The sequence below is a fragment of the Anopheles cruzii genome, chromosome 3, assembly GCF_943734635.1.
Source record: "Anopheles cruzii chromosome 3, idAnoCruzAS_RS32_06, whole genome shotgun sequence".
Taxonomy (NCBI): domain Eukaryota; kingdom Metazoa; phylum Arthropoda; class Insecta; order Diptera; family Culicidae; genus Anopheles; species Anopheles cruzii.
Genome location: NC_069145.1, coordinates 42,706,304 through 42,734,251, shown reverse-complemented (window position 1 = coordinate 42,734,251; position 27,948 = coordinate 42,706,304). Strand labels below are relative to the sequence as shown.

At 44.6% G+C, this 27,948-nt stretch overlaps 2 protein-coding genes across 2 annotated transcripts in view; one reads left to right on the top strand and one right to left on the bottom strand.

Annotated features, from left to right (window-relative positions):
• Positions 1–466: 466 nt before the first annotated feature.
• On the top strand, positions 467–11,468 carry LOC128270440 (RNA polymerase-associated protein CTR9 homolog). The gene is made up of 3 exons (XM_053007838.1): positions 467–507; positions 7,768–8,653; positions 8,718–11,468. Exons 1-3 carry the CDS (start codon positions 467–469, stop codon positions 11,220–11,222), a joined length of 3,432 nt encoding a protein of 1,143 aa, XP_052863798.1. The 3' UTR covers positions 11,223–11,468.
• A 973-nt stretch (positions 11,469–12,441) lies between these two features.
• LOC128270439 (gonadotropin-releasing hormone receptor) overlaps positions 12,442–27,948 on the bottom strand; it is a 39,277-nt gene continuing 23,770 nt past the window's right edge. Inside the window, exons 4-6 of the mRNA XM_053007837.1 lie at positions 18,745–18,953; positions 18,362–18,492; positions 12,442–12,715 (exon numbers count right to left, since the gene is read on the bottom strand). Coding sequence (XP_052863797.1) covers positions 12,442–12,715; positions 18,362–18,492; positions 18,745–18,953 — 614 coding nt within the window. The remainder of the gene's footprint in view (positions 12,716–18,361; positions 18,493–18,744; positions 18,954–27,948) is intronic.

Here is a 27,948-nt window from a genome sequence, read left to right as displayed (position 1 = left end):
ACTGACTATTATAATAACAATTATCGAAACCGTTATGTAATGGCATACAGTGTTCTAGTTTCTGTAAAACAATCACAATAATTCTATCATTCTTACATTGATACAACATTCAAATGAAAAAGGCCTGTGCCGCTGGTACGTTAGCGCCAAGATTAACTGTCGCCGTTGCAGCAAGTGATCTTAATTTATGATGCGTAACATGCGTTAGTTAGACAAATTAAGGCCACACCGTTATTGCATTTGTCGTTTCACAGAGGCGAGCCTATCGCTGGTACCGTGCCAATGGTTTGCAGCAAAAGCTTTCACGCACTTCAAACCAAACGATCGTCTCCGAGTGCAGGCTTCGTGACCAATGTGCGACCCACCGTTTGCTAGAAAAATCCCTATTTTCACGGATTGTATTAGATAATTTATTTATTATTTCGCAACTATAGGAAAACTGTTTCCCCGGGTGTGTGCATACGTGATGGTGGCGGCCATCGTTCTGTCGCTGTTCTTAGGGCTACTGTAGGTTCGGTCGCTGGAAGCCAACGCTACTTTATAGAATTGATATTTACGTAGCGTATTCGGTGAGCCGCTCCGGTAAGGGCAAACGTACTAACAGCAAATTTTCCAACGCCCTGTTTTTTGATCCCTCAAAGAGGATGCGCGTGAAAAGATACTGTGGCCCCTCGGCTACTGGGCTGTGTGTAGCGAGCATCACCTCGAAGTTAGCATAGACACCGAGATAATATTTCGGGGATACTTTTCAAATTAAAACCGATCGTTCCCTTCGAGAGCGAGCTGAAACCGAGGTTGTCCGATCTGGTACATATGTTGCGATGGTCGCCGACTTCATCCCCTAATCGAGATACGTTACGTCCCTCTTTTCCAGCATTTAGGGCATCGTACAAGTTCAACTGGGAAAGGGGAAAAACACGAACACTTTTCCGAAATGGCTACTCTGTCCTATCTATCAACTCAACCTACAGGACCTGGGCCGAGGTGAGACGAGCATAGGGGATGTTTGAGGTCCTTACTTTGCCACAGCGCGCGTATTTGTCAACGGCTCTTAGCGGCGCGCGAGAGTGATAGGTTTATAAAATTTTATTAGACATCAGTGAAGAGGTTTAGGGTTTGCACAAAAAATCCCCCTTATTGTACCTTTTTAATTTTGTACTGCATCTCTGTGTCTCGGTTTCGGTTTTAATCTCTCTCTGTCTCCTTCTTTTGTCTCGCTCCCTTCTTTTCCTACTTTCACACTCATTTGCCATTATGATGATGATGGACTCGGAAAATAGATTGTCTTGGGCAGCGATGCAAAAGGGAGCGGGTATTTCCAGAACACGCTAGCCAGTCGCTGCGGCTGTTAATGTACTTCGACTAGTTTGTGGTTAATATTCAAATATGCGCTGCCCTGACAAGCCCTGACGGGATCCCTAGAGATTCTTGCAGCTAGGGTTCCCTCGGCATCCGTCACGGTATTGGCCATCTCGCTTCAAATTAATATACTTGCCCCGCACAACTAGGGCAAAGGGTAGCATGTTTCTGTGGTTGACGGGCATCTGAATATATGATGAGCCTGCACAGTTTCCAGAATCACCGCCGCCAAAATGGTGGTTTCGGAGTTAATTCAAGCCAGCGCCCGAAAATTATTCATCGAGTGCAGCTAATGTAGTGGGGCTTTGAAGTGGCTTTTAATTTAGTTCAAGATGGTGCGCCGAAGGGCTGCTGAACTCTGGAGGATGTATCTCCGGAGAAAAATAACACTTTATCTCGTTAGCAGCATAATGGCGGCGTTTTTTGGGTTTATGTATTTTGTTCGTGCTTTTGAATTAAGTAAGAATGGAATAAAAATATATTGTGATCTTACAACAGTACAAATAAACGAAAACTAAAATAGAATGTATCCTTATCAGATGGACTGTGGGTTCCGTTCGGAACGATACTAACCAAACGGAAATTTGAAACCGATTAACATTGATTTATGTATATCCAAATTAGGTTCAAGAATAATCGCCCAGTAATTAAATCATAGTATAAAAAACCAGTTAAAAAAGATAAATAAAAATAACTTAAATCTCATCTCTCAGAGTATTCCGATCGTTGTTGATCTGAGGAAAAAAGGAAGTAAATAATGAGCATTGAGGGTTCGTACAACGGAAGCATGTCTTTGCATTACTTTTCGTGCCGGTCTTCTAGGAAATGATAGCATAAGCTGTGGCACACTCCTTTACTGTAACTCGAACGTGTGACGGATATCCATTTCCGGTTACAACTGCCACGTATTTCAGCTGGATTGTATAATCTTGCGTAGCTAAACATGAGCGTCAGAACCATTTCGAATAAGCACATTATCTGGTTAATTTGATGAATCGTAAATGTGTATTTTGAATCAGTTACTGGAATATTTTTTATATTAACTTGGAACTGGAAGGCCATGTTTGTCATTAATAACAGAAAAATACGTTATTTGAATTTGCAATTTGCATCCAACACTAACTCAAACATAACAAAGCAATGCCTTTTATGTTTCCTTCTCTTCATACATTTTTAGAGTATTAGCAAAAAAATGTCTTATGTCTTGCAAAAATGTACAAAAACTCTCTCTTCATGCATTTATTGAGTGTTAGCAAAAAATGTCTTAGGAGCTGTCTTGCAAAAATGTACAAAAACTGTATTACTACTAAAATCAAGCTTAGAATTGTTGGGCAACCTGCCTTCAGACTGATCGTGTTGATCAACTTATTCTACAATTATGTTTTATAACTTTCGTATCTTCTTTCAGGCAAAAGCAACATATTACAACATATTGCTCTATTGTAACGGAAAAATAATGCTATCGTAATCGATCTAATCCGTAAATACAAAACTACTAACGACTACCCAATAAAAGTTCGGAGAAGGACCTTGCTGCTGTAGCCATGTTGTTAACATCCTGATTCAGCTACCGTATCTCCAGAAAAAAGATGGCCACCGATGCCAGGGTGGCCAAAACAAAAAGGATGAAAAAGGATGTCGCGCGCATCACGATCGGCACGAGCGATAGAGGAACCGATAGGATCAGCGACTGAGCAGGACTAAATGCTACTGTAGTGCTGTAACTGTCCCCTGCGCGAGGATGATGAATGGGTTCGCACCATAGGTTTTCAATTAAACAGATTTTCCACTCCGTCAACTTTGATTTTGATTAGCGGTGCTGTCTGCGCATGTTCCGGCGGGTTTGTATGTTTTGTGTTCCGTTGACATTGATGAGGCGCTGGCGCTGGAGGTGGTTGCAGCCCGGCGTATCCTTTGCCGGAGCTGACCCCTTTGGGTTTGCAAGTTTCTGCAGCCACGTGGATTCCCGTTGGAACAGGGGAGTTACAACCGGAGGGTTATGATTGTAGATGATGTTGTTTTGTCAATATTTGTCGCTTGTGAAGCTGACGAGAAAATGAATGCGTATTGATAACGGCGTTGCCTGCGGCCGGCCGGAATATGATGAAACGGCCACCATATTGAGGGATGGGGTAGCTCTAAATACATGTTTGTGCTTAGTCATTTTTGCCAAAGGCACTTACTGTACTGTGGTTCATATATAAACAAATGAACTGTGAAAACAAGGAAGCAATTCGAAGACGACTTTGTTAAAAACAAACAAAGTTCTTCTCTTGTTAACGAAAACAAAACAAAATGCTGATTGCCAAACTGTTGTCCATATTCGTGTGGTTTTCCGAAAACTACTTTCTCAAAACCATGTTCTCTGTTCAATTTTTCTTACTCGAATGAAAACCATAATTCGCGGCGGAGGGTCGTGTGAAAAGAGAGGGTCCAGGATTATTGATAAATACCCTGCACAGATACCATAATTATTGGATTAAATATCGTTAATAATGGGTGCGCACGGTTCGTCGGTGGTCTTGCCGAGATAGCTTTGGGTGAAGTGAACCGAAACTGGGCAAGACTGGTGGATTATTTCCTGTGCATGCAGGAACGACGCTGTTTGACTGAATCCACCAGCATCATCACGAACTGATCGGGACCTCAAGAGTGCTTCTGTGGGTTCTATGCAGTCCTGGATAATGAACCGCACTGCGACAATAATCGCAGCCGGTAGGGCTGACGTTAAGTTGACTCTTTGCGGGATATCGCGTTTCCCGAATTCACGGGGACCGGACACAAGGCACAGGATGTAACCGATACACTCGTGCTGTGCCGGTGTTCGAACATAATAATATATTTTTATTCGCATTTCGGTGCCGATGTTTTGTAAATATTGATTAATTATGCACATGACCGACAGAAGAGCCGAAAACATGAAAAAGGAAAATACACTGCAAGGGTGATTGTGAGACTTTTGTGGGAAAAGGTCTGCGTTCGAGGCCAGCGGACGAAATTTCCTCAAGTGGCGACCTCTTAACGGAATGTCACCCCAGTGTGCAGGTTTGGTTCGGCAGAGCATATGCTGCAACTCTTTTCGTCCGGCTGTCTAGCCTTTCCTTTGGTGCATTTTTTATTCTGCTGCTAAACCCCGCGCTTCTTGGCAAACAATTTCTTAAGCACTATATCAATGTCACACGAGTGCGGCTTCCGAGAGCGGTTTGGGTGACTACTAAGTGGCCAATTGAGTTGCGCCTGAAGCACTCGGTTTCTGGTTTCTCACACGCCGGACAGGAGAGGGTTGTGCATGATTTTAATATCGCTGAAGGGAATGATCACATCGTGCAGGGAGTTCAAATTCTTCGATTTAGTTCTCATGTTTGTTTTTAACATGAGAACAGAATCGAAGAATCTGCAAACTAAAATATTGATCTGCAAACTAAAATAATAAACTTTAAATAAATTTGACCTTCCAGTCAATCATTTCTTTTGCTACCATTATTATCACAAGTTTTTTTTGTGACTCGTGAGACTAACTTTAGACATAATTTTTAATTCACGCGAAGTCAAAACGCGTTGAAAACGATGTTGGACACCAAATTTTGTTTCATAAAAAAAACGTGCTCCTGAACTCACACGTGCCATGCTCAATGCTACTGCCCTACACTCATTTCTCCTGGGTTTTGCTGTTCAAACTGTTAAATTGCCGGGCCCGAATAATATGCATAATGAGTTAACCATTGACGCAATTTATTATTTTGTCCATTGGTCCATTGGTCAGAATGGTTCCAAATGTTTTCTTTGTCTCGATCTGGCTGGCTGAAGTCAATCGTCTTGATTCTTATCGCGTGGTGTCATCCCTTGAATTTTTAAATCTCTAGATCGTAGTTTGTCGATGGTCCCTCCAACATGAATTTACTAGCTTATTATGATACTTACTGATAACAATCTTTTTTATCAAATATTATTCAAGCATTCAGTGCAACGGGGTTATTCATTGTTCAAACTGAACCGATAAAAAAATCAAAAACCTATCACACAATAAAAAACTACACAGGAATGAAAAAATCTTTGATTTGCTACAATCAAGCAATTATGAAACGATGATAAACTGATCATTAAAGGGTTTTCGCTTGAAATGTGACAGCGTGTTCAGTTAAACATATCAAATTTAAAAAAATAAAATTTTAAATAAGTTGCAAAACACTTAAATTAAAGAAATATTTGTTTAAATATAGATTTAATAACCTTGTCGGCTCGGTCCTATCCTTGTTTAATATTAGGTAGTCTAAAAAGAAATCCATTATTTTTGCGTGTACTTCAAAACTTTTTTTAAGATGGTTTAAATTGTTCGATTTTCGTCAAATATGCACCGTTTTGTTGGAAAATTTGTTGTCTTTTTAAAAATACCTTCACAATGCCTCTCTTGTAAAAGGCTTAGTTGTTATTGGCGAAAAACTCGAGCAATCCATTTTCACAATCCTTTTTTGATCTCAAGTTTTCACCACTCAGGAAATTTTGTAATGCGCGAAAAAGGTGTCAATCGCTTGGTGCAAGGTCCGGTCTATACGTTGGATGCATTAAAACTTTCCAACCAAGCTCCCGGACATTCTGGCGAGTCCCTAAAGACGTGTGTGACATTTCGTTGTCCTGGTGGAACACAACTCCTCTTCCGTTGGCCAATTCTGGTCGTTTCTGGTCAATTGCCAGTTTCGAACGGTGCAATAATTGACAGTAGAGATCTGAATTTAGTGTTTGGCCACACGAAAGCAACTCATAATAAACGATTCCTCTCAAGTCCCACCATAAACCCAGTAGAACCTTACTGGTCGTAAGTCCTGGTTTGACCACCCTGTAAGCTGCTTCACCACGCTTAGACCACGATTATTTCCACACAGTATTGTCGTATGTATCCCCTTCCTCAGCCTCAATACCCATCCGTTTAAGAAATGGTTCGATTTCATTCCGTTTGGCCAAAATTGCGCAGATGGAAATTCGAGCCATCATGTTTTTTGGTGTAAATAAGGTGGCGCCCAAACATCGAGCTTCTTTGTGAATTCAGCTTTGCGCAAATGGCTTAAAACTGTCTGATGGTTAATCTTTAGCTCCTGGCCGATGCTCTGATTACTAACATGTTGATCAATTTTGATTATTTCTGTGATTTTATCGACATTTTCGATGACGTGTCTGCCTGTGCAAGGAGCATCTTTTACATCAAAAATAACTGAAACGGGTCAACGAAACCAAAATTTATCACAACTTGCTGTTAGAGTATCGGCACCATAAACAACAAGCAAAATTTCAGCCGCCTAGCTGGAATTTTCGCCTTTTTCGAAGAAAAATGGTAAAATGTACCTTATTTTCTCTATGGTGACTTCCATTGTTAACACCCTGTAACTCACAAACGAATAGAACAAACAATAAACAGTGAAAGCATTTTTTTAAGTGTAAAGTATCAGCTTTAAAACGAGCCCAAACTTGAAACTGTACGATCGATACTTCACGAGATATCGATCACTGAAGGCATCTACCGTGAAAATAATGGATTTCTTTTTAGACTACCTAATATTTCTCTGTTGATTGCATTTGAAAAACTATTTAAATCGAATGTTGAATCGTTCATATCAGCCAAGTTTTCTTCGTTTGATGAAAAAATCCGTGCTTAAGCAGTAAACAAGCTTCGACGCTTCTTGCTCCAGCCTTCACGCATTAATATGATCCTGTCTGAATGCCGCTCAAATGCCAATTGCGCGGCAATGAAATAACATTTGTTTGCGTATTGCGCTCGAACGAAAATGGCGGCCATTCGATTGTTACTGAATGCGGTGGTGACTGCCCTGCTGTCTGCCACTCTCGAAAGGATCACACAGCAAGGCATCCAAATCGATCGATCGATTGTTGTTGGCACGGGCTTGGACGCAACTAGAAGTGTGCGGCAGCATATGCCTTTGGCTATGGATATTGTTAAGTGCTTCTTTTTATTCTTCATAAGTCTTTAGCAACACCTGGCCCATGTGCCCATGTGGCATGTGCTAGGTTTTGTCGCGTCGAAAGCATTGCGAACGGGACGATCAATGTTCGCCGCACTGCAATGTTGCCTCGTCGTACGCGTCGATTTACGTAGAATGACTTTTATTGAAAGAAATTTTTTGAAAAAAAAACAACTTTACAGTAACTAACCGAAGAAAAAGAAATGCCAAACCACTCGAGGGCCAGACTCAGGACATCGCCTCAATCCGACGACGGTCCTTTCTGTCCCGTAGGTCCCAAAACGGTGTCCATTCGGGTTTATAATTGGTTTTAATCGTTTCTCTTTCATTGCTGCCAACAAATCGCCTTTTATGTTTCTAATTTGACATAATTGCTGCCAGTCGGTGAGGCTGTATTTTCAGTTTTGTTTCGGTGAGTTCGGTGAGTGGAAAGAAGGGAAGCTTCGCGGGTGGACGCCAACATCAACTATCGCGACTTTGAAAAGGACCAAATGCGAGCGTACGATATGCTGGCCGCCTACTACGTGCAGGAAGCAAACCGTGAGAAGTCGAAGGACAAAAAGCGTGAACTCTTCATGAAGGCTACCCTCCTCTACACGACCGCCGACAAAATCATAATGTACGAACAAAACCATCTGCTGGGTCGGGCGTACTTTTGCTTGCTGGAGGGTGACAAAATGGACCAAGCTGACGCGCAGTTTAACTTCGTGCTCAACCAGTCGCCGTCTAACATTCCGTCGCTGCTCGGCAAGGCTTGTATCGCTTTCAACAAGAAAGATTACCGTGGTGCGCTCGCTTTCTACAAGAAGGCCCTTCGTACCAACCCAAACTGTCCGGCGGCGGTACGTTTGGGTATGGGCCATTGCTTTCTGAAGCTGAACAACCAGGAAAAGGCCAAGCTTGCGTTTCAACGCGCACTGGATCTCGAGCCGCAGTGCGTTGGAGCGCTGGTGGGGCTGGCCATTTTGAAGCTGAATCTTCACGAGCCCGACTCGAACCGGATGGGAGTGCAGATGCTGTCCAAGGCGTACACCATTGATTCGTCGAATCCGATGGTGCTGAATCATCTGGCGAACCATTTTTTCTTCAAAAAAGACTACCAGAAGGTGCAGCATCTGGCGTTGCATGCGTTCCACAACACGGAGAACGAAGCAATGCGAGCGGAAAGCTGTTATCAGTTGGCTCGGGCCTTTCATGTGCAACACGACTACGATCAGGCTTTTCAGTACTACTACCAATCGACGCAATTTGCGCCGGCCAATTTCGTACTGCCACATTTCGGCCTTGGCCAGATGTACATCTATCGGGGCGATTCTGAAAACGTACGGTTATTACTTTCGGAGGGAGTAGTTCGTCTTTATTTCAATATGCGTTTTTGTTTTTCAGGCCGCCCAGTGCTTCGAGAAAGTACTCAAAGCTCAACCAGGCAACTACGAAACGATGAAGATTCTTGGCTCGCTGTACGCCACATCGTCCTCCCAGTCGAAGCGTGATATTGCCAAAACTCACCTTAAGAAGGTGACCGATCAGCTGCCGGAAGATGTCGAGGCGTGGATTGAGTTGGCACAAATTCTCGAGCAAAACGACCCCAATGGTTCCCTGCAGGCGTACGGTACGGCGACGAGCATTCTTACCGAGAAGGTAAACGCAGATATACCGCCCGAGATCCTGAACAACGTGGCGGCGCTCAACTATCGGCTTGGCTCTCTGGACGAGGCCATGACCAAGCTGGAGCAAGCGATTGAGTGTGCTAAAGCAGAAGCACAGCACGACGCTCAGTACTACGATTCGATCTCCGTTACGATGACCTACAATCTGGCCCGGCTCTACGAAGCGATGGCTGTGTTCGATAAGGCGGACAAGCTGTACAAAGACATTCTGAAGGAGCACCCGAACTACATCGACTGCTATCTTCGGCTCGGGTGCATGGCCCGTGACAAGGGTTTGATTTTTGTGGCATCCGATTTCTTCAAGGACGCTTTGAAAATTAACATGGAAAATCCGGACACACGCTCGTTGCTCGGCAATCTGCATCTGGCCAAGATGCAGTGGACGCTCGGTCAGAAGAATTTCGAAACGATTCTCAAAAATCCGGCCACTTCGAGTGATGCTTATTCACTGATCGCCCTCGGTAACTTCTGGCTTCAGAGCCTGCACCAACCGAACCGCGACAAGGAGAAGGAGAAGAAACACCAAGAGAAAGCGCTGGCCATCTACAAGCAGGTGCTGCGTAACGATCCGAAGAACATCTGGGCAGCTAACGGAATCGGAGCGGTACTGGCCCACCGGGGCTGCATCATCGAGGCGCGTGATATTTTCGCACAAGTGCGTGAAGCAACGGCCGATTTCTGCGACGTGTGGATTAACATTGCGCACATCTACGTGGAGCAGAAGCAGTACGTTAGCGCCATCCAGATGTACGAGAACTGCCTGAAGAAGTTCTACCGTCATAACAACGTCGAGGTGATGCAGTATTTGGCCCGGGCCTACTTTCGCGGTGGCCGGTTGAAGGAGGCAAAAATGACACTGCTGAAGGCGCGACGTGTCGCCCCGCAGGACACGGTGCTTCTGTTTAACATAGCACTGGTGTTGCAGCGACTGGCAACGTTCGTATTGCGCGACGAAAAGTCGGTGTTGAGTGTTGTCCTGCAGGCGGTCCATGAGTTGGGATTGGCACACAAGTACTTCACCTACCTGGCGGTGCATGGTGACAAGACTCGTTACAATATTGCGCTTGCCGAAGGTGAGGCAAACCAGTGCCAGGACCTGCTACAGCAGGCCCAGTACCACGTGTCGCGGGCACGCAAGATCGACGAAGAGGAGCGATTGCTGCGACAGAAGCAGGAACTGGAGCGGGAAGAATTCAAGCGCCGCCAAGCGGACGAGAGGCGCCGAATGGAGGAGATGCGCCGGAAGGCACACGAGGAGATGCTCCTGAAGCGGCAGGAGTACAAGGAGAAGACCAAGGGCGCACTGTTTTTCGCAGAACCACCGCCGGAAGTGAAGAAGAAGCCAGGCGGTGGCCGAGGGCGCAAGGATTACATTTCGGACTCGGACGTGAGTGGTGGCGAGGGTGCGATGGGTGGAAGCGGTGGAGAGGAGCGCAGGCGAAAGGGTGAGAAGGGCGAGAAGAAGGGTCGCAAGTCTACGGGAGGCAATCGTAAGCGGAAGGAGAAGGCACCGGGGAGTGATTCGGAGAGCGATGGAGAGGATGATGGCGGTAGAAAGCGCAGAAAGAAGGGCGCCGGAGCGGGGGCGAGCCAAAAGAAGCGGCAAAAGGCGGACGAAGGATTGTCGCAGAAACAGAAGAGCCGCATTATTTCCAAGGCCACCGTCTCGACGAGCGAATCCGATAGCGATCATAGTCGGTTGAAGATTGCGAGCGGCGAGGAATCGGGTGGTGCCGAGTCCGGTGGTGACGGTGGCCAGGGCAAGAAGCGTAAGCGTCGCATCGCTTCGGATGACGAGGGTTCCAGTGGATCGGGCGGCCGCCGTTCACGTTCCAAGTCACGCTCGGGATCAAGATCACGGTCAAGATCGGGTGGCAGTCGTAGCCGGTCGCGATCGGGAAGTGGTTCTAGATCGCGCAGCCGGTCGAAGTCTGGCAGCCGTGGACGTAGCGGAAGTCGTCATAGTGGAAGCCGCAGCCGTAGCGGAAGTCGTCACAGTGGAAGCCGCAGCCGCAGCGGAAGTCGTCATAGTGGAAGCCGCAGCCGCAGCCGCAGCGGAAGTCGCCATAGTGGAAGCCGTAGTCGTAGCGGAAGTCGCCCTCGTGGAGGATCCCGCTCCAGATCGCGGTCCGGATCTCGATCGAGATCTCGATCGGGATCGGGTAGCCGGCAAGCATCGCCGATATCCCGTAAATCGGTGTCTGGCTCGGAGTCGGAGTGAGTTTCAGGGAGTTGAGTTTGAGCTTAGGGCACCACATGTGTCCTTTCTAGGTTAGCATAAGTTACGGATCGGTTCTTGCTAACGAATCGATGAATGACCTGAAGGAATTATTTCGATTGTTCGAACGGCATGAGAAATGGTGGTCTCTTGCCAGGATTTAAGAATCGCCGCTTCAATAGCGTTTGGTTACTTTATTTTTTTTCTCGTGAATTTCATTTTGAAGATTGAAATAAAAAGTTTCCTAAAACAAAACCATGTCATATGTCCTATTTTTTTGCACCAAACGTAAAGGAAGTCTGAAAAGTGACTCGCTCCCTTGAAAGACAAAAGTTTTCCACCTTAACCCCGTTACCCTAAGGAAAACATTTAAAGTAGACAATAAAAAACGTTTATAACTATTTCCATTGTTTCATTGTGTTTATTTAAAAAAATATATAGGTATAATAACGTTTAACCGTCCTAAACCGGTCGGTGCAACTACAGAGGGACTGCACACGTGAAACATTGTACAACAATGCAACCACGCACGGTTCAACACGGAACGTTAAGCTTTTTGGCCCATTAACGCGTTTCGGAGCCACGGATAGCATACGGAGAAAACTGGAGCTGTCCTAAATAGCTGTGCCATTCTGGGTTGTAACACATTTGATAGAAATGTAACGGCTTCCTGTTTTCTTGTTCACAGATAAAGGTGACGTGAATTATGGTTTTCTCAACGTTTGTACTTAACATACCGTCACGGTGTGCTCCACTGTCAGCAACATAATTTTACTTCATTTCGATTATATGTACACTTGCTTAAATTATTAAAACGGACTTCTTTTCAACGAGCTATAATCTTGCAACGCGATAGACACACTCGAACGTGCGTTAGCACAACGGTTTTATTTTGTAATCATTATTATTGATTATCCTAGTCTATCTTTCCTCGGAACCTTTCCTCCTGTACACCATCGGAACGGAGCGAACCGTGCGGCCCGATTCGCTCCTAGCTGCCGGGTTTGTTAACAAATCTATATCACGCCTACGCAGCGTTTTTTTTCTGTCATTACATGCTAACGGTTAATCTTAACAGAGATTCACTTCCCATTACAACCTCCCGTGTCTCCGGCCGGCCTCAGACATGAGCGATAATCTCTTTCTTCGTCATTCAACGACAACGACAAGGTCTTTTTAGCGACCGCGCCAATCTCAGTACTGTTTCGTCACTCCCGCAGCCTTAAAGCTTCGTTGGCTGACTCCGGTGAAAGAGCCGCGAAAAGGACAGAAACTTGCTCGCGAAGCTGCGCCGTTTGATCGTCCCGTTTCCCGTCTGGTGAATCTGGTTGACGTTCTCATCCAAGCTGCGTAGATCCTTTTCCAGTGACATCAAGGAGATTTCCTCGGGCAGGTTCGAGTGCGAGTTTGAGAATTTGGTGTGCGGATGCATGTTCCGCTGGTGGCCATTGTGATGGTTGAAGGTGGACGACCGCTGAAAGTACAGTGAGCCTTCCCTGCGGAAACACGAAATGGAAGCGAGATTAGCGGAAGCGGTAGTGGTTGGCCACGGGGCGCTTTACGATGGATGAGTCGTGCCGATAATGGATCTACTAAGGAGGGCGTAAAACACTAGACGAACTCCATCTGCGAAGCAGAAGCGCGAAGCCGAAGCACGAAAAACGGAACACCGACAGCTGCCCCAATCTGGGAGCGCCATCATTCTAATTCTGTATGGGCGCAACGCGCTGGCAGCAAAAGTTTCTGTTTGAACTTTGCAACACACCGGAGGTGTCTGAATTAATGTTTTAAGCAGGGTACAAGGAGAAAAAGCCCAAACTAAAATGGGGAAGAAAAGCGCTCGGGAAAAATTTCACGTGACGATGCTTTACCGCATGTGGTCACCACGATGTCACAGCGTTACCGGCATGTGGAGGCATGACAAGAAAATAAAGTTTGTGCTTAGAATCACGCCCTCAGCTAACTTTACGCCATCCGGCATAGCACAATCTGTGACGATGATAGGTTCTGTGTTTTGGAACCGTTCCTGGAGGCCGGTTAGACAGAAAATGCGTTGCCGATGGCGGTTTATTTTGAATGCCAAAATGCTAATTTCCCAACAACATTCTTATTTTTGTGAATTTTTATCTGTACCAAATTTCTTATCTTGTCAAAAAAACAAGTTTCTTCAAAAATTACAGTCTTCAGAGAAACAAAATTTTCTTATGTTTCTTACAAGACTCCGAAACATAACTGTGATATCCTTATACTTTATTATTATTCACTATGCCGCTCCCGCAGCTCTCGGACACAACCGTCCACGTCTATGTCCATCGTCAGACTGACTGCGCTCACCAATTCACACATACCAATTCCATTCCTATTCGTATATGCCACATCCTCCCCTTGCACACACAGAGCACGACGTATACACTACCGCAACAATTCACGTCTCTATCAATCTATTCGGTTTTCTTAATCTGTCTTGTTACTACCCCAACCTTTGATGCTATCTCTCCTCTGATTGTCAAGTTCTACTCTGCTCCTACCCTTCACCTCCTCTCTTTCCACAAACCTTTGAAACATTTTATATTCCTGACTCTCACTCTCCCGGACTCCAAGTCACGCATTGTTACCCTATCAGCTCCTTCCATCGCTATAACCTCATGTACCCCTTTCTCATATAGAGGATCCAGCTTCTCTCTCTTTCTCTGCATCACTAGCTATTCACCTATTCCTATTCTATCACCTATTCCTCTTATTCCTTCCGGCCATTCCCCTTCTCTACCCAGCCGTTCTATTACTTCTATTACTAAACGTGCCGTTTCATCTCTATCCAACTCCTCCATAATTTGCTTTGTTGTTAGAGCAAACCTTTGCCTACCAATCAGTTTCGTATCCGCCTCTACACTAAACAACTCATGGGGCTCTAACTCGCTCCATAAACTGTGGATATCGACTCTCTGTCTTCAGCCTGCCCGCACTTCCATATCCTTTCAGCTGCTCCTCCGGATTTGGTGTCCAATATCGCACGCAAGCCGCTGAGCCCTCTCTGATGTTCCACCACACTCCTTCCGTCACCGTGTTTACCGACGTTCCCGTGTCCAGCAAAAATATGATGCTTCCGTCTACAATTCTGCCCTCCACCATACGTGGGTCGTCCGCCTGCCTCTATATTCGCCTCACCAACGGTTCTCCTTCCTGAAAGACATGAATTTAACCAAACAAATCAGCAAAAATAAACAACTTATAAGCACCAGTAGCGTCATATCTCCTACTCCTCTCCAATACCATCTCTGTTACTATCTGCCTGCTTTACGGGGCCTCCCCCTTAGTTACTTCGTTCTGCCACTTGCGAGGTCCACTCCTGTTGCACTTTCTCGCGAAGTGCCCCTTCATTCCGCAGCTAAAGCATCTTGCCATAAATGCCTTGCATTCGCGAGCCCGGTGCACCAGTCCACACTTAAAACAGCTTCTCTCTGGTCCTGCACTTCGCATCGGTCCATTTTCCCTAAACGGAGTCTCTCGCCCTCCAACACCCGTCTCTCTCTTCACTGCATTCACTTCCAGCTCTCTCTGCTGGCCACTCTCCGCTCCAACTGTCTTTGCACTCATGCTGCTAGCTTCCTGCTTCTCCCGTCTTACCGCATCCAGTCTCTCCCCCATCTTAACAATCTTTGGTACATTGTCCTCTAACATTCCTGCCATCACATCTAGCTTCTCTGCTATTGTTGGCACCGACCGCCGCAACAAAGCCTGCCTGATTTCCTCATTCCTTTGTTCCTCTCCCATTTCACAGAATCGTACTTGCTTCTCTAACCTCAACACCCAGTCACTAAATGCTTCATTCGCTTGCATTGTCATTTCCCTCAGCTTAATTCTTTCTCTCGACACGTCACACATGTCACCGAAATAATTATCCAGAGCCTGCATCGTTCTCTCATAGCTACCATCCTTATCCTCTTTAGTTTCAATTACCGACAGCAGGTAATTTCCCCCAAATATCTTCAACGCATTTAATTTGCTCCTCTGCGATGTAACGCCTTTACATTCCACAATTCTTTCAAACGCTTGTCTGACACGTAACCACTCCGCCTTTCTCTCCTGAACCGGCAGCCCCTCGGCAAACGGTTGGATGGGCCACGGTCCCATCAAAATGTTCTTTTCTTTCTTTACTCTCACTCGCTGTCCTTCCTCTACTACATCACTCACTACCCATTGTCCACTCATTCTGTATTCTTTGCTTCACACCCAAAATTTCACAACTTCTCCGTCAAGCGATCACACCAGAATGTCCAACGTCGATGCTCCAGCGTGTGCTCCACGCTGCCTACCACCGCTGTTCTTGTCGACTTGTACCAACACATGGAACTCCCATCGCTGCCAACGCGTTAGGCTTGCTCGCTAATTCTCTCGATACCACTACCAACCAACCGATACATACCATCGCTGCTCTGCATTCGCGCATTGTCTGCTTCCATCTGCGCCGCCCGTCTCCTCCTTTTTCTCTTTATTCGCTCTTCATATATGCGCACGCTATACCGGGCAAGCCCGCTCTGGCGTGTAGCACTTCGCACATACTTAAACTACCGGCGATCTGTGAGGGCTCGCGCACTAGGCGGGCATAAAGCGTTCTAAGTGTTTGCCCAACCAGGCACCACACCAAGAGACACGACCCTCATTACTCTCTCTCTGTTCTCTCACATGTGCGGAGCGCAACGCTCTACCGGACCAAGTCCGCTCTGGCGTGTAGCACTTCGCACATACTTAAACTACCGGCGATCTGTGAGGGCTCGCGCACTAGGCGGGCATAAAGCGTTCTAAGTGTTTGCTCGTTGGAGCACCACACCAATACACGCGACCCTCATTACTCTCTCTCTGTTCTCTCACATGTGCGGAGCGCAACGCTATACCGGACTAAGTCCGCTCTGGCGTGTAGCACTTCGCACATACTTGAACTACTGGCGATCTGTGAGGGCGCGCGCACACGGCGGGCGAGTAGCGTTCGAAGTGTTAGCCCCACCGGGCACCACATCGTGACGCGCGACCCTCGACACTCTCCCCACACATAAGCATTGCATTGCGCACGCTATCGGGCCAAGCCCGGGCAGGCGTGTTGCGCTCTGCAAGCTTATTCTCTTTCCCCGTACCGCCCGACTCTCGCGCTCGTATTTCAAGCCACCAACACAATCCTCTCTCGCACCAGTTTCGAACGTGTTTCTTTATGCAATCCTATCTTGCTTGCTTTACTCCGCCACTGCCATTCCAACACCAATACCACGAACTTCCGTTGCTACGTACAGCACTCTCTTCCACTGTATCTTCTTACCTCATCCAAGCTATCCAACTCTTCGTGTTCCTGCACGTTCCCACGTGTTAACCGTTGTCTCCGAATGCTCCTGGCCCAAAGCCGGGTCACTCTTGGCCAGCGCCTATGGTCCGAAACCGGGTCGCGCACAATCTGTGACGATGATAGGTTCTGTGTTTTGGAACCGTTCCTTGAGGCCGGTTAGACAGAAAATGCATTGCCGATGGTGGTTTATTTTGCATGCCAAAATGCTAATTTCCCAACAACATTCTTATTTTTGTGAATTTTTATCTGTACCAAATTTCTTATCTTGTCAAAAAAAACTTGAGTTTCTTCAAAAATTACAGTCTTCAGAGAAACAAAATTTTCTTATGTTTCGTACAAGACTCTGAAACATAACAAAAAACGCTGGCCGTAGACTCTTCACGCTTGGTTTTTTAACTACCAACAAACGTGGTGACCTAACTTCTAGAGGGTCACATAACCACCAACAACCGTCTTTCATGGTGCGAATGTAACAGGAACTTGTTAGCATGTTTTTAAACTTGTTTCTGGTGGCTTACTTGGTCCTCCGGGAAGGGATAAAGCAGAAAAGTTATTCAAAGACCTGCCAGAATGTTGGCCAGCATTCTACAACTAACGCACAGAAGGAGTCTCGCAATCAAGGCAGGAAGCTTTCTGCCCAAAACTACCCGGAACACCATTCGTTAGCATGGAGCAAATGAAGCAACACTGAAGCTCACGGCCAGATTATCTTGCAGAAGACAAAGGTACGAGCAGGATTATGCGTTAACGATATAGCGTTAAAATGCTCGACCCGGGTGTTTCATTCGTGGTTCCGGTCCGACAATGTAAAACTAAGCTTCTTTCAGGGCCGCTTAGCCAACGTTTTGAAAAATGTTTTTTTTGCGGTTTCTACAGCTACACTAAATATAGGCCCACGGGTTAACGTAACAGCCTTGTAGCTTGCGACAGGCTATTAATTCCATTAGCTTTCGGTGAGCAGCGATTAAGAAAAGCAACAAAGACGAACGGGGCTGATTCGGCTTGTGGAGACTGTTTTCTTTCGGGAACTTTTAAGCCTTATTTTGACGGACATTGAACCACAAGTTGCAAAAAGTCAGCGATGGCAACAGATAACTGAAGAAAGTAAATTAATTTTAACCTGTGGGAAGAAGTCGCCGAAGGCACTGTTCCTCCAAATGAGGTGCTATTTTACGCCCTCGTAGGTCACGTAATTATGATCCCTGTCGAGATCGGCGCAACCTCCCTACTTTTTAACTACAGCCCAGCCCATCCTTTGATCCTCCGGGATATTCTATTTACGGTACCGACCGGTTATTCTTTTGCCGATAAAACTTCTAAACGGTTCACGATAGCAGGGTCGAGTCTGCGTGGTACATGCGACCCGGACCTGAAATCAATACCGGAAGCCGGCTGTTCTGGAAAGCAATTTCCTAATTAAATCAGAGGGAGCTCATCGACAGTGAATCGGAGCAGAATTTGCATCACCATCACGTTGCCGTTGCACGGAAGGAAGCAATGCTGCCGATAGCCAACTTCCGGATGGGCCCCTTCATCATCGAATGGGTTGGGCATCTACTAGGAAATTTACAATTCGACCTCTAGTCCTGTTCCTGTTACAACCATGAAACGCATTATTCGTTCTACGAAGCGCTCTACGACTCTGTGAGCTACGGCGAAGCGAATCAAATTGAACAACGGCCCAAAGGATCTTCTGATGAAGTTCAAGCGGAACACGCAACACAGCAAAGCACTCTTGAAGCCTCCGGGGCAGGGCACGCGGCAAGCACATTTATTACACACCACATCAAGAGAAGCGTCATGTATGTACCTTACATGTTGGTTGTATTGATTACGCCGCTGGCGGATCGGCACCAGGTGGAACGCCCCGTAGATCAGGGGGTTTATCAGACTGTTCGACATACCGAAGAAGAAAATACCCGATTGTAGATCCTCGCCGAACTGAAAAACAGGAAAGAGCGATCAAGAATGAAAGGGAAAAGAGAGAAAGAGAGAGAAAGAGAGTGAAAAAGGGGAAGAAAGATTAAGAGCATGCAAGTGGTAAGAAGTAAAGAGAAAATAAAATGGAACAGTAAAGAAATGTGGGAACAGAATGGCGAGTGAAGCATCGAGATGCGAAACGAATAAAACATCCATTAGCAAAGTGACAAATTTGGTGGCGAAATGGTCCGCCAGTGTGATCGGTATCCTTACACGCTCGGTGGGGTTGAGAAACATGAATATCAGCATCATGATGTAGTACGGCGTCCAGCAAACGATGAACGCCACCACGATGACGACCGATATCCGGAGCGACTTCATCTTGGCCTTGTGTATCAACCGCTGGCGGTTCGTGTCCGAACGCCGGTAGTACGTCGTCCGGTCCACGGCCGACGTGTCGATGCGGAAGATTTTTTCGCTGCCTGCAAGTAACGAGCCGGAAAGCAGAATCGGGAATCAGAATCGCGGATGCGGGGCACGTGCTTCCACCGCCAAATGGTGGTTAAATTTATTGATTAAGAAATGGGTCGACGACGCCGATGACGTAAAATGACGCGAAGAAGTGAAGAAGCCCATTTCGGATAAAATATGGACTAACCTGAACCCAAACCCGATCCATTAGGGAACGGGAGCAGATCCTCTCGGAACATGCTTCCTAATGGTGTACGAAACTGAAGCCCAAGAGGCCGATTAACGGTTCGGTCGTTTGTGTGAAAAGTTAAAAGCGTTTCCCACAACAAAGTTTGCAAAGAGGCCACCGGAAGGGCCGCACAGAAATCGGCTCACATCCGACGCAGTCTCGTTGCGCGTTGCCCTTCCCAGACACGCAACGGTCATTATGCTGTGGCAGGTTGCAGTTCTCCGCTGGCCGATTTATGAATAATCAAGAGGCCAATTTAGCAATGAAGGTCATGGAATCGATTTAGCTTCGGTAACGCCGTTGTTGCCTCCGCTGCCGCCAACTGTCGAGCTTTGATTTTCTACTGTTTTTTGTTGTTGTACGTAGTAATTAATTGTCGGCCTGGTAGGCGAAGACGTTAAAATGTTTAAATTTAAATTATGAGGGGTTGTGCAGTGGGCGGAGGAAAACAACGGGTAATTAGTAAACTTCATAGTGACGTTTAATATAATTAATCAATTGATACTTTCAGACTTCAACATTTGACCTGAAATTTGCGGTTTAAAATATGTATGAAATGGTTTGAATTTTGGCGATTCATTGTTTACTCATTATTTATTAATTGCCAATTAGCTTCCTCATTGCCTCATTATTTCCTCATTATTTAATGAAATAAATTCTACGATGTATAACAATACTTAAGTTCATAAAAATAACAATACAGTAAAATATAACAATAATATAAACTATATAGCTTTCAAGGTTTTTTTCAAACGAGAGTTGTTTTTAACTACATCCGAACAGGTTGCAACAAAGAACCAAACCAGCAATACTTTAGGTTTTATCAACCTACACTCGACGCGTTATTGCCGAAATACAGCTTGGTTCATTGCGGTAAGCATATTGAAAATTATAGACATTAACTTTCAATAATCACTTTCACTGATATTGAATAATAATGTGATTCTATGGGATTTAAAGTTTTTCCCCAACAGAATTTGCAGATGATTAAACTATGGTTTATTATAGTGGCAAGTAAAGAGTAGAAAATATGCTTAGTTCTACTGATCATTGCATAAACATTAAATAAAACATTTACGAGAACATGGAACCAACATTCGATCAAGAAATTACTAACAGAAGCTAAATACTGCCACAAACCAAACGTAAGGCATTATCCTTAGATTTATGCTTACGTTGCAATTTTATTTGAAGAATTTATGTTGAAAGCAAGACTTAATAATGTAATGAAATAAAGAACAAAAGGTCCAAACTTTGTATAAATTAGCCGTCCGTCGAATAGGACAAGTTGAACTGTCCGTCGAGTAGGACCGTTGAAATTAAATACAGTTTAGATTTACGCTCCCAGGGTCAATAAGTCTTTCACTTATCAGCAGAAATGTTCAGCAGCAAGATCCTGGTCTACGCTTCAAACGTGACCCCAAAGCTACCCTGACACTACTTCCCCCAACAAATTGAATACTTAAATTTATCGGCCCATAACACACAAGCGTCGTTGAGGTGCAGGACGATGTTTGGTACTTTCTTTCAAGCACAAATTCACGTTCCAATCTGTGACTAGCAACGACAGAATTAATGGACCGATTGTTTCGCTATCAAACGCTGCGAAAATCACGTACCAAGTGTAGCAACAGGCCCAAGGAATGCCAACGGCCCCGTACGTGTCCTATGGCGTGGGAATTACAAGAATCTAAAGTTTGCCGTAAACTAAACTTTGTGATCAATTTCTGGCACCGGTCCCGGTGAACGGTACCGTGCCGATTGCAACGCGAAATTGAATGAACCCAACCTTCGGGGCCAATTCCCCATCGTAAGAAAGTTTAATGAGGGTAGCTTAGGAGCTCTTCAAAGTCTTCGCGCCTGTACCCTTTGATCGGTATGCCAAACAGCGAAGAAATACGAACGGTTTCGGAAAACCTGATGGATGTGGTGTGTCGCAAATTTGGGTTTCATGGAAACCCCATCTGAGTCCCAAAATACCACCACCAGAACGTGACCCGCTTCTTGGTCGGTTTGGCAGAGTTTTCCGCGCAAAACATGGGTAGAAACTTAATCGTGTCCTTTGGCGGCACTCTTTGCTGCACTCGGTGCACACACATGTAAATGCGCCAAAGATTTGTGTGTGTGTGTGTGTTTTTGGTTACCGGATGTTGGGCTGGTGGGTTAAAATGGTACCCTTTGACAGAAAACGGATGCTATTTCGTTCGCCGCCGGCAACGCGCCGAAGATTTGTGACGGAACATCTTGTGTCTTGTGAAGAATCGTCCCATCCGATTGGCACGCAGCTCGTCGACTCGCCGTCGACAAGTGGTAATAAATGGCCATCAAAGCGCCCTTTTTCTGGTACTTTGTGCGCCACCTTCTGGCAGTGGCTCCCTTCGGCGATAAGCGAAAAAGAACCCGGTGGTTGGGAAAGTTTTAAATTGCAACACTCAAACCCCCAAATGACTGGTCGCGTTCGTTTGAGGGCAGGAGCGAGTATTATTCAATTGAATTTGTTTTGCTCATTGACATTCAGTGGAAAAGTCTTACTAATTGTATAGAAACACAATTTCGTTTTCATCACGTGCACAGTGCTTGCAGATGCAGAAGAGGTTCTGTGGCGCTATTATCAAATTAGAACGCTGGGAATTAGAACCCATCGCCCCGACAGTTTGACGGGATTTTATATGACAAGCTGTGGCAGAGCGCAGTTTTGGTATGTGACAGTTTTCCATCTTTCCAACAGAAACCGCAACGTCCCGGAAGGCTTTGGCAGAGTGTGGCTTCATTTGCACAGATAGATTCCATGCCGCCGTCTCCGTCATCCTATGCCGACAAATGTCACCAACGCGTTAGTTGTTGGTTTTTAGTTGCTTCCCTTAGAAAAAGAAACAAGCAAAGGGCCATGGGCTGCTGTTTTAAAACTAGTTAAGCTCGTGGCCAGGAAGTGCATACATTATTCAGAAGCATTATTTTAATCCGAGAAGTTACTTGCCGAGACTGAGAATGATATTAATCTCGTCAAGACGTATTTATGGAGCGCGTCAAAATTCTTCCAGATAATATTCCTGTCTGCCTTAACTAGTTCATTGACAATTTCATTGCAAAACCTAACAAACTGTTCTCCTCAGTTGTGGTACCGGTTTGCATTATCAAAGGTAAACTGTTTGTAAATTTTATGGAAGGTCATAATGGAAAGATTAGAAATTCAGGACAAAAGGAGAACTTTGCTGGCGCTCTTAAAAGCCGATTACTTATGATCCTGAATCGATATTTTTCAATACTCAGCAATTTATGCCAAATAATTCAGCAGCTCAGGACGCACGGTGAACATTCGTGTAAATAGTGTGATCCGTGCTTATTTCTCGTCGTTATTGTGGTTCTAGCTTTGTGAATTAAATACTGCCGTGTACATATTGAGGCCTTTAATGAAAAGTTAATCACAGTGAAGGTGGAGAACGTTACGACGGCAACGAACTGTAAATACTTTCTGTGTAGCAAATGATTCTTTATGTAAATGAAGGAATAAGGAGCTTTTCAATCACCAAAGACAGCTCACTGTTGCAAGGAGTGAAAGGGCCCACGCACATTGTTGAATGGGATGAAATATCGTTTTCTTCATAAAAAGAAAGCACACACTCATTCCCATCAAGCACAGATCATTCCAAACGTAACCATCAGGAATCGCGTCGGTGCGCCGATGCATGCACATGTGGCTAGACGAGTTTCTGTTCCAACGGCCACGGCTGTGGGAACATTTGTTGGCGCGTGTCGAAAAGAAAAAGTCATCAACGAACCTCAAATGTCTTCAAAGAGTAGCGAAGGCAGCGAAAGCAAATACTCATGTTCGGCTACATGTCGACGTTCTGCGTGGAGACTTGCTGTTGAGAATCTTTCCTGGGAAGTCTTTCCTGGGTATGGTTTGACTAACACTCGCGATGACTACCCCTAATCGATTGCACATCCCCATGGTGGGGAAGATCGGAAGAGTGGATTTGGATTAAAAGGCAGCAACTGAGTGCTGAGTGTGTCTGTACCTAACAGGTGCGCCGACACGCTACTCAAAAGTGAACACGAACGAGGTTATAAAAATGCAAACGAGCGAAAGTAATAAAATGTTCCATTTGCACGACATGAGTAAACTGACTGCATTGTGGTTGAAACTCGTTCTGAAGGAACCTCATTTTGAAGGATGAAGCATAGGGTCATCTGAAAATGGTAAAGTCAATGAAACCGTTAGTCTGAAGAATAGTAAAGTCGTAAAATTAACATTTCAGTTTTAAGTCAGATAACTACAACATAGGAATTAGACTTACTGGTTGCCCGTTTCAGACCGCATCAGAATCGACCACTTTTTATTTGATATCCTAAACACATTCTGAGCCAATTTCTATGTTGTGCGGGACCAAGAGGAGACGCGTGAGGGAACGCGATCTTTTAGACTGCCTTCATGGTATCAGTTGATGTCACGTCGCGAACACACTCTGTCCAGTGTTGGCATGCATCGCTTTGAAATGTTTTATTTTTGCTATCCTTTGCCTGGCTGGGCACTCTCTGCACAACGGGTATAAGGCTTGCCTTCAAAAACGTTGTTTTGTCATTGTTCACCGTTCACACGCTTACCACAATATGCAACAGGGAAAAAATAAACAATATCGTTCCGTTTGCCCAGGGCACTATGCTCAAGCTGGGCGTGTATCTGCTGCTGCTTCGTCAACAGTTCTGTTGGGCGAGCTATGTCAACATATTGTGCCATTTAAACGTGATTCCGAGGGTATCCCTAAAGGAGACTTTAAACATCAAAACGGTACTAAATTTGGGCTTAAAGTAATTTGAGAATAGTCAATACTAGTAAAGGTGTATAAACTCAATAATGTTTCGAAAACAAAACACCTCGGTAAAGGTTAAACAATCTCTGTCGTAGTGTATCAGCTATTTTTATGTATTTGCTTTCATTCAGTAAGGGGCTTCTCTGGCTCTTTGGCTCTGGCTGCTCGAACGGGTTTGAGACTTCTGGGAATTTGGTTAGCCGCAAGGTCAAAGTTACAAATTGACTGACAAAGACCTATGCGTGGACTGTTTGAAAAAAAAAAACGATTGGCCATTTCTGTCAATCACTAATGTTGACAGAACGCTGACCGGCTAGCTTCATTGCTTGCCAACAGCGATGATTCTTCGAAACAAAGCGTTAAAAGAAATGGAGGCGCATGGTGGCACGTGGTCCATATCAAAGTAATGAATGGAACGGTTGAGAATTTGGTTCCGGTGCGTTACCGAACGCGGGTTACATTTTTGCTTGGCAATTCTAGCATTTTCTGTTTTCAAGTTTGAGCATCATAGCGATGGAAAGCAACTATGGAATGGACAGCATTTGTTAGATAGATTCCAGGTAAATTCATTTGTCTGACAACATTTTGTTTTAGAACTTCTATTTTTAGGTAGAAATATCTCAGATGTACAAGAATCCATGACCTTTTAAACTTTATGTAGTTGGTCGGTCTTTGATTTTACAAAATGCAAACTCGTTATAATAATCTACAAAATAAATTTACAATTTGCATTTAATACTGGGGTTCAAACCGATATCGCTGAATCATTGAATGCACTTCGTTGAAATGTTGCGATGAAAGATTGTATTGTTGTTGTATTAAAAAGGTGAACCAATGAAACCAGTATACATATAAAAAAAACCTAGTTATTTCACAAACAATGTTATTCGAGGTGGGATGAAGATATGCGAAAATCAAATCAGTAGTTTGCTCAATTGAGCTGCCTCCAAAAAGTATAATTCTCTTCTTAAAAACCTTGAATATTAATCCACTTTACAATATACAATGTGTTATTTCATTAAACTAGATCTTAAAGATGTTATTAAACGTTAAGTTGTTATTATTTTTATTGATTCTATTCATAATACTTTTCTTACCTTTTCTAACAAGCATTTCCTTTCTCTCAACTTAGCCTATACTGTTTGATTCTAGTCAGTTAATGCGTGAAAAAGTGTAACGATTCGGCAATAACGGATTTGGAAAAGAAACTTTTCCACCTTTATTTTTGGTGTGCCATCAATCGCACGCCGGATAAAGGACTTATGCAAACGGCCGTTCGGTGATTAATGGTCACTGAAAAAAAGGCGCGAGGCGAAACGGAAAGTCTGAGCATTAATTGAACCATTTTCATTGAGCTGCTGGAAGGCGCTTTTCTCCGCATTCCTCAAGCCTTGAGGTTTGAAGGTATTTTCCAGGCCAATACGAAATGGGTTTGTCGCCTCCAAAATGGGTAGACGTTGGGTAAGCGGTGCGTTACATTGAATGAACGAAACCCGTTCGCTATCACAACCATCGCTTCCGCTTCCATCGTGATCGGGTTTAGTTTGTTTCCAATGTCCGGTAGGGTGCACGGTTTCAAGAGGTCCAATGGAAAACGTTCAAGAATTCTAGATCCTGGATAGTTTTCAGATTGTTCCGTAATCAGATGCGAATAAATAGCAACACAGGTAACAGTAAACAATGATCCCATTTTAGCCTTTTCGGTAACTTTCTCATTAACGCATGTTGACCTACGGAGGTTGGGGAGGGCATTGAATGTTTTCCGAGTTATTTGCATGGGAAAATAAAGTAAACCGGAAACCCAGGATCTGGATCATGTGACGTACTTTGCGATTGTGAAATAAATTTCGTAAATGAGATACTCGAAGCAACGGAACACCTGAGCTTTTTAGAGGGACGTTTATTGCAGAACGAGTTAGTACTTTGAGGTGTAGAATTTCAGTCCAGCAAATGTCCAAATAACGAACAATATTTGTGAAGCGCTGTCCAAATGAGTACGCTGTCTGAGTTTAGCTATTGAAGTTCAGAAGTACTGCTTGGCCAGCATCTAAATCGTAACGTAAATTGTTTGGGTTTTTGGTAAATATTTGTTCACAAAATATTAATTTTTCATTTTTGCGCAACCTAAGCTTAATTTGTTCTGCATGGTTATAAGTTTTTTGCGAATTATATTTCAGAATGCTGAAATATGTACTAAATTTTACAAACTTGTTCAAGAATACACCACATTTTTCTTATAAGCATTGATTTTTCCCTTCTATTGTTAATTTGAAAATAGATTTAACAACATGCAACAAGAGATCTCTCAGTTTGGGACGAGTAGGAGGTTTACATCATTTTGTTGTCTGCGAAAGCAAGAAGATAGCATCGAAAGTCCACTGTGCAACCTGTTAGATACCTGGCAAATGGAGGCACGGTTGTCGTGCCGTGTTTGGGAGCCATTTTGTTTCGCTGAAGTTTGGTATAATTAATGACAAATTCTCATGAAAATTTGATAGATAACGTGTCAGAGCTGGAAATAGATAATCATATGCTATCGTCGTCGTGATGAGATTAGAGACCTTCGTCCGGCCACGAACACCCGAAGCAATTTTTCACATGGGACATTTAGGGTCGGCTTAGGAAAGAAAGTTAGTCACAGAGTTAGAACAAAGGGCGAATGAAATATTATGAATTTACCTTAACACCATGCCATACCACCATACCTTAATACCATATGTTCAAACTTAAAGATGCTTTAGAAACATCTAAATAAACGACTTGTTTGGATTAACATAAATTGAGCAAATGCGCGAATGAACCGAATGCGTAAACTGTAATGCATGAAACTTGACTCAATATTTTACCGATTGTAAAGCCACTAAAAGTAATGAATCGTTTCTCAAAATAATTAAAATCAATTATTAACGACCAAAAGAACGTAAGAAACTGATCCCGTGAACATTGGAAGTAGCCCCCAGTCGAATGAACGTTGGAGCCTCCAAATGGTTTAATTATGGTCGTGAGGCGTGACTGGATTAGCAACGATTTTCCACATTGTACTTCATTACCACCGTTTCGCGGCCAATGGAGGCGGGTCGCAATTGGTAGCAAGGCGCCAATAAAAACACCTTAGCCACATAAACAATTATATTTAATTTAATCAAACCGTTGACTGCTGTTGAAGAAAAGTGGAAGAGAAGTTAATGGTCTCCGATTGGTTCGCCGCGTTGTCAATGCTACCTGCTCCATCATAATATATGGTCGGATAAAGTGCTCTGCAACTAAAATGGATTAACACATTCATCAAACGTTGTCACCGCGCGGCGATTGACGGAGTAAGTTCATTGGACAGCGGTCCAGTCAAACGTGACCGTTCGAAGACGGATGAAACGTATTTCAGTTCTTTAAAAGCATTTCGATCTGTAGGAGGGTAGTTTTCGACCCCAATTCGGAGCTCAAGTGTTGTACTGGCGCAAGCCAACATAGCGTTACCAATTTCATTGTGTCAAATTAATCACCGTCGCGTCAATTAATCAGCATAATTCAAACGAAGCTTCATTTAGGGAGCTTTTACGATCAGCAAACATTGTCACTGTGAGCACCTGTTGTGCACCAGCGTCTGCCGAGTCGCAGCAGTAATGGGATGTTTTCTTGGTCCCGCATTCTGCGGTCTCGTGGAGGACTTTTCAGTTTTCAGCACAGATCAACCTTCTAGGGCTGGCCTATACATTGAGAAAAATGGCTGAGCCATCTATCAAACCGGTGAGCAAGTGGTTGGCACAGGCGCTACGAAAGACCGCGAATAGAACGAAGCTGTGAATTAGTCAAAGTGATCCACCGACATCACCGTGCTAAGGTGGCCTAAGCACCGAACGTGTCGAATGTTAGTTGGGAAACAGCTTTCGCTTCAACGAAAGCTGCCGTACAGCGTTTCCCGGCACTATTATTTCTCACAGTTAACCGTAATGGCTGGGGCTTCTACAT